This window comes from Pocillopora damicornis, chromosome 1, assembly GCF_964200805.1.
Source record: "Pocillopora damicornis chromosome 1, jaPocDami1.2, whole genome shotgun sequence".
Lineage (NCBI taxonomy): Eukaryota > Metazoa > Cnidaria > Anthozoa > Scleractinia > Pocilloporidae > Pocillopora > Pocillopora damicornis.
Window position 1 is genome coordinate 17,554,284 of NC_142670.1, and position 7,166 is coordinate 17,561,449.

The 7,166-nt window shown below is 36.1% G+C and overlaps 1 protein-coding gene across 1 annotated transcript in view; it reads right to left on the bottom strand.

Annotated features, from left to right (window-relative positions):
• Positions 1-2,171: 2,171 nt before the first annotated feature.
• Positions 2,172-7,166, bottom strand: part of LOC149052422 (G protein-coupled receptor GRL101-like) — a 5,619-nt gene continuing 624 nt past the window's right edge. The window contains exons 1-9 of the mRNA XM_089195242.1: positions 6,993-7,166; positions 6,207-6,278; positions 5,766-5,837; positions 5,469-5,540; positions 4,040-5,036; positions 3,621-3,702; positions 3,138-3,200; positions 2,918-2,998; positions 2,172-2,278 (exon numbers count right to left, since the gene is read on the bottom strand). The exon at positions 6,993-7,166 is cut by the window's right edge and continues 624 nt beyond it. Of these exons, the coding sequence (XP_089051368.1) occupies positions 2,208-2,278; positions 2,918-2,998; positions 3,138-3,200; positions 3,621-3,702; positions 4,040-5,036; positions 5,469-5,540; positions 5,766-5,837; positions 6,207-6,278; positions 6,993-7,060 (1,578 nt within the window). The 5' untranslated portion in view covers positions 7,061-7,166 and the 3' untranslated portion in view covers positions 2,172-2,207. The remainder of the gene's footprint in view (positions 2,279-2,917; positions 2,999-3,137; positions 3,201-3,620; positions 3,703-4,039; positions 5,037-5,468; positions 5,541-5,765; positions 5,838-6,206; positions 6,279-6,992) is intronic.

The window sequence follows — 7,166 nt, forward strand, 5'->3', positions numbered from 1 at the left end:
GTCACTGTCACTTTGTGAGTAAGCCAGGAGATTGGCCCAGATGGCAGATAAGTTCAAGAAAAGGTGACTTCCTCTTTATGCGGAAATAAAGGAAACTTATGTTGCACAATGTACATTTCAAGAAAAAAAGCATTCTGTTTACCTTCCTCAGCTAGCTCTTTAGTCTCAGGCTTTGTCTCTCCTCCTTGGCCTGCAGAAACTTGTAATTAGTACAAAAAATTTGTAGTCAACGAATGACATCCATTTGAATAATTGAAAATAACAAATCGAAAGTGATCGAAATTGTGGGAGGATCACCAGAGAGAGGACATAAGCGGAAAATTCGGGAGCGTTGAAATAGTCGACGGTAAAATTTTGCCACTTCTTAAAGCCTTTGTTCAATTGCCACCAATTTGCCAGATAACTGTCATCCCTGTTGCTTCAGGTACTAAAAGAATGGGCAAAAAAGACCTCAATGCAGATGTCCCTCAACTTTAAAATATTTCGAATTTCGACTCAGAAAGCGAAAAAATGTTGAGACTAAGCTGGTACTCTATTTCAGTCGAACGTTTTTTCAACAACTTAAAATTGAAAATATCTTGACATTAACGAAAGTAAGGTTTTGTGTTCACCGAAACCAATGTGTACGACAATTGCCATGTATATTTCAATGCTTGTATCAAGAGCCACGAGTTACATCAACGGCGAGCCTCCACATATAAAAAAGGTTCCTGTAAGCACCTTAAACTTCAGTCACTTCTAGTCTCTCCTGTAGTCGGATCTTTCATAAATTCAATGTGAAATAATGGTTTCATAAAAATAGACACTTATCAACATTAGAGCCTTCCGTCAAAGAGTATACAATCCTAGTTACAAAAGGAGTTCAACATATACCTTCTTTTTGACTTTTTCGTCGATGCTGGCTTTCACCATGATGAACAGCAACTGCAATAGAGAATATCCTTCTTTTAAATAAGTTGCAAATTGTTTGGGAGAGGGTCCAGCGTTGATAACAAATCTTATTTGAGTCTTACTACATTCAAACATGAATAGAACTACTCCCTTCCCTCTATTCCGCCAAAGAGGATTAAAACAGTTTCAAGCAAAATGTGCGAACCTCAAGCTTTGTTTTACTCACACAACTACCTTCTATACTTCAGCGTGGGAAATTAGAAATTCGCTTTTTGCGTTCGAATCTCCGTCCCATTTCATTTTTTTTCTTAGAGAATAGCTTGCTGCTAATAATTATCTATTGATGTTATTAACCAGGTATTACGGAAGAGTCTTCCCACCAAAATATACAACGCCTCATGTTGAGTGCGTTAAAGACATAAATACTTCTAATTTTGCACAATTTCCTTTCACACCTAGTGTCCGCGAGACTATCAATCCAAAGTTAAAAATCTTTTTTTTTTTTTTTTAAATTTGTAATGACTCGTTACTTTCAGTAGGTAGGGAAGGCTTCTCTTATAAATTCCTTCATAGGAGAAACTTGGAGTCTTTTTGTATAAACTGGTGGTAACAGCCAGCACTAATAATGTAGTTTCCTACAAAAAGTTCTTTACCTTCCACAGTCTTTTTAGTGGCTGGTCTGATATCAAAATCATCCTCATAATCTGTTTCAAGCAGCAAGTAGAGTGAAACATGTCATAACTTTTGTGGTTCGTTTACTCTTCAACTGAATTTTACAGAATATAATATTCGTATGACGTAATTCAGATACGAAATCTTAAAAAAAACAAATAAACAAACATAAAATACTTTCGATAAGGTTTACTGTACAGTTTAGTTTCCGCATTGAATGCGCATAAACTTAACAACTTCTAGCACGATAGATTACTCAGTTGAGTTAGAACGTGGTTAAACTTGTCATACAGCTCGCATTGTTTTACATCTGCGAGTTTGTGCGCATGAGATAGTCTGTTGAAGTCATACTTTTGCAAAAGACAGTTGATTTGATCGAATACTTTCAAGTTCTTTTATTCATTCCTACTACTTTATTTCTTGCAAAGGAGTTGGCGATTTTTAGGAATAGTTGTAAAAAGCGGTTGAAGTCATAGCTTCAGTTCTGATATTGTGAATGAAGCGAATGTCTACGACTTAATTTCATATTTTTTCATGAATGAAGTTTCAAGAGGAAGAACAACAACATCAACTGAAATAATGATAATAATAATAATAATGATGATGATAATAATAATAATAATTATAATAATAGGCAAGAAATTTTAATTCAAGTTAGAAGACATTATACCTGAGGAAGATGGAGTCTCATCCCCACCACAGGCTTGTTCCATTGCTGTTGATGGTTCAAATCGTTATGTTAGAGTTACTTATCAGATAATAAAAGCAGAAAGGTAAAACATTGAATGATCATTTCAATACGTATCATTCATTTATTAGATCTGTGCCATATTGATAGCGATATTACCTTTGTTACACATGACACCTGTGCAGGTTTCTAATTTAAAGGGATGGGGATCTCAAAGGGGAAGTTCAGAAACTGGGTCGTCGAAAAACTGTCGTCAGAATTGTTGTATGTAACTTGTGAAAAACCAAAGGATTTTTTTTTGCAATCATTAACCAAAGGTGACAAAACCAATCACATTTATGTCATATGAGGAAACATTTCCTTAATATTTCCCTAACCAAAATTTACGTATCAAAATAGAAAAGAATAGTATGTTTCATCATAGGTATTTCAATTTGAAAGAGCTCACCCACTTCAGTGGATTACTTGATTACAGTTGAAATCAGAAAGTCAATCACACATTAACATTAACATCAAAACATTATACATTTATACACATAAGTAATGAATGCGAGTTCTGAGTCGACCTATTTACCTCAAAGATTTATCGTTTGATTCCCTAGTTTTCTAATTGGCTAGTTTTGAAATGATGTTTTAAAGAAATAAGCATACACATGGAATACTGACCCGGTTGCGGAGCAGGCAATTCAGGGGCTTCCACTTCTGGGACTTCGTTGTGTTCTATTACTTGCATTTCAATCTGTTCTCCTATGGGGAAGATAATGCAGACACAAAAACAAACAAAAAATGGGATTAAGAAGGGAAGAGAAGAAACGAAAGAAAGGTATTACACACAAAACCATAACGAGGCAAAGTGAATGTACACATTGGGAATCACTATATTTACCCTCTTCGTTGTTAGCGTGTTCATGTCCATTTCCGATCTGTCCCTGCTGATTATTTACTCCTTCTAAGTAATAAAATAGCAGTAACATATCTTATTTGGTCCTCTCCAAACGGAGAATAAACTACTGTTAGTCCTATCCAAATATTTTAAGGGGGGAGGGGGGGGGGTAAGTTTCCAAAGAAACTGTGGCGCTGCGTTGGTGGAGGAATATAACACACCAAACTATCTCGTCCACATATTGATTTTAAAAAATCCTTCTACCAGTCAGATTTGTTTTTTTCCCTTGAAACTGAAGACCGAAGCTCAACCATTTATTGTTTTTTAATTGCGTGGTTGCCCGTTAATAATTTTCTGAAGTAATAATGATAATTCCAATAATAATTCAAATAATTTTCTGAAGTGCATTGTTCTAATCTCTACTCACACCTATACCCCCTTTCAAGGCCTGATTATGATATGAATAAATGGAATATAGCACCGTGCCTTCTTGATTTTGTCCACTGCTGAAAATCGATCGAACATTGGACCACACCTTCCTCAATTTTGCTTTCAAAACAGCTTGAACCTATACAGTAGAAATTTAGTTAATAAAGTATGTCAGCATATAGATCAAACCGTTTTTAAATTCAAGTTGGTCTCCATGGTTATAACCAACAGCAGAGAAACAAACAAACAACTTTGCGATCATTCATATCTTTTCCATGCCCATTTTTTCTCCTCTTGGGTTATTTTTTCTCTGTCATAAGGACATGAGAGAGACCGTCTTTGATTGACTATAGGAAAATTTCTAATTAAAACCGTTGGGACCACGGGTGTTTGATTCAGATAATTATCTCGTAAAGATGTCTCTTAAAACAACAAATGAAAGAATGTTCCATTCAAAAGCAAGAGAAAAATGGTACCTGAGGAGTAGAAAGGGTATACAGCAGTGGGTTGATAGCTGAATTGATCGGCAAGGCGAACACTGCAATCCACACTGCCAGATCTCCAGGTGGATCAAACGTTTTCTCAACGTGCGACTTAATGCCGATAGCAATGATTGGTATCCAACACAAGAAATCGGTCAGAATAATGAAGAAGACTCTTTTGGCAAGTGCTCTTTCTCTTTTGGCCTGTGCGCTTTGTGCTCTTGCTCGTATTTCACGAACAGTTCCATGCGCACCCAGCCGTCTGCTTGACGACCATGATTTCAACAAGATGGCAACATAAGCAACCGTAATAAATAGGAAAAGAGAAAAATTTAAAACAATGAAAATGGAAGTGGAGAATTCCCAGCCTTCTTGTAATTGCGGGGAAAGTTGCAGGGGCAGGCACACCACATTCTTGCCATAATACCAGTCACCAAAATATCGCATTCCAGACAACGGAAGGAATGCCATGATGCCTCCCACAAGCCAGATAACTACACACATAATACGGGTCTGCCTTGGTGTAATTTTTGCAAACGTGTAAGGAAACACAATGTTCTTGAGCCTGTCCCATGCAATCAGAGAAATCACCATAACAGACACCTCGCTTGAAAGTACAGACATGGCGCCATTGAAATGGCAAAACCAGCCGGTGCGCCACTCATAGTCGTGCAGGTAGTATTCCCCTGACCATTGCAGGTCTTTTATACCTATAATGATGAGGTAAATACCCATGATGCCGTCTGAAATACCCAGATTTACCAACATAATAGACTGGACCATATTGTTATCAGGTAAGAAATACTGCCACCCAACTACAAACACAGACCCAAACAACGAAAGAAGGCCGACAACCCAAAGACTTCTCCTTGGAGCAAGGTTGCGGAACATGGAGTGACAGCTTGCGAAGTTATCGTTGAAGGCAAATTCGCAATCGGCATCCTGCCTGAAAAGATCAAGGTGGCAGCACATCAGGTTGGTGTCTAGAGTTCTGGAATTAGAAAAAGAAGAGGAAATTAGAAAGGGCACATCGTTAGAACAATGAGAGCAAAATAAGAAAGATTATCGAAAACAAGCGGCAAATAAGTGATCTATGCTGAGGCAAAGATGATTGGTAAGCATTTTTTTTCATAAATTAGTAGCAATTAAAAAGTCTCACGAAGCATGCCTTTGGCAATTTTATATAATAACTAAATGTGGCTTCACATTATTTCAGTATTGGAGTAGATAGAAGATGTTGACATGAATGTAAATTTATTGATCAACTGAACCAAACAGACTGAAGGAAACAAAATTAATAAAATGTTTGCATCACCCATATCACAATTTGACAAAGATTTCTACTTTACAGGCAACTCAGACAACACTCGCCCCAAATCTCCTATTAAAACCATTGAGTTAAATTATTATAATGGAGTATTACACTCTGATAATGTGCGGCAAAAGCCCAAAAAAGCCTTTGGGGAGCTCAGCCATCAGGTTGTAATGCAAGAATCTGGAAGTTTAAAATAGAAGGTGAAATTTAATTAGCATATAATAAATTGCATATCTCATTTTCCCAAATAACTAGCTACAAGCCTTTCTTTTGACTGCGACAAATTTAAAAGAATACCAACTTTAATACTCTAAATTTACTTCAAGCTGGGTCTTATTCGATTGCAATGCATGCGGCTTTACTGTAAGTACCATGATAAATAATTGCCATTTACGGTGAACTTACAAAAATCGCAGTTCCTGGGCATGACTGAAAGTCGTGCTGGTGACATTTTGTATCTTATTGCCGAAGATATTTCTGTAAAAGTTAATAACATAACTATTAATGAGCAGGTGATAAACAGGGACGTGCATTGTCTGATTCTTAAAAATTTAACCTGAAGTTGCCGTCGGAATTCTCATAGTTCTCAACTGTGTTTGTTTGTTTTTTTGATAATATCCACTTTTGCATAATAACACCATGTTTATAACAAGCCACCTTTCTTTCGTCAAGAAAATAGAAAGTAATAAAATTACATTGTTGAGCATTACAATTTAAACCACGCCTGTTGGAGATCATGTGAATATTTTCAAATAAGAATTCCATACTTTGAATCTTACTGTTACGTACATTTTCATCTTCTAAAAAATTATAGATAATTTTTTGTGTGTAATCAGCGGTACTCACAGAGCCTTGAGGTTCTTGACGCCTTTGAAAATCTTGTCAGGCAAAGCCTCGATTCTGTTCTCCGAGAGGTATCTTATACAAGTAAAGATAATTTTAAACTAATACACGATAACTAGGCATGGCACATCTAACTTAAAAAACCGAACCGATATCAAAATTATATCACAATTATATAGATCTGATGAAAAATACCGTGATTCATTTTTTATAGAAGCTAATACTTACAGAAGATACTAACCATATTTACTAAGGGGGTGTTCCCTATTATGGCTCCTGATTTTATATTCTAACTAATATCTGTGCTCAGGATACCAGGTTAAATCCCTTACAAGATTAATCGCACGGCCGTTGTAATCCAAACCCTTGCAGTATTTATAGCCAGTATCTTTGTCTCAGCTAAATTAAAGCCATTTTTTTCTTTATTACAAATAGCTGTTATCCTTTCAATTTTGCTTTATCATTTCGGCTCTAAAGTTTGAAGTTATAGAAATCGAGTTTCCCATCTAATGCGAGTGCGAATATAAACAGACATCTCATCAGTGCATTTAAGCCGCTTATCACCAAAACGTTAAAAAAAACACCTTGCCAATACACAATTATCATGCACTTCTTTTGGTATTACCTCTCGACATAAATGTGGTTAATTTGTAGACCGTTACATGTCAATTTGTATTCACTGAGTTAGTTTGTTTTTATAAAGCAGATGAATTGGCTGGTTCTAAAATGTGTTTTAGATTGCGACAGATCACAATGAAGAACTAACGTCTTATAGCTAAATGTACTTACAAATCGAACAACTCCTCTAAGCCCTGGAACTGATCTTCATGAAGCCTCTCAATTTTGTTGTGGTCCATTTTCCTGAAGAAAGTGTCATGAAAATGTTAGCCTGAAATACAAATATGTAGCTTTGAAGTGATATCCCTAAATCTACTGTTGTCTTCTTAATTTACTGAAGGAAAA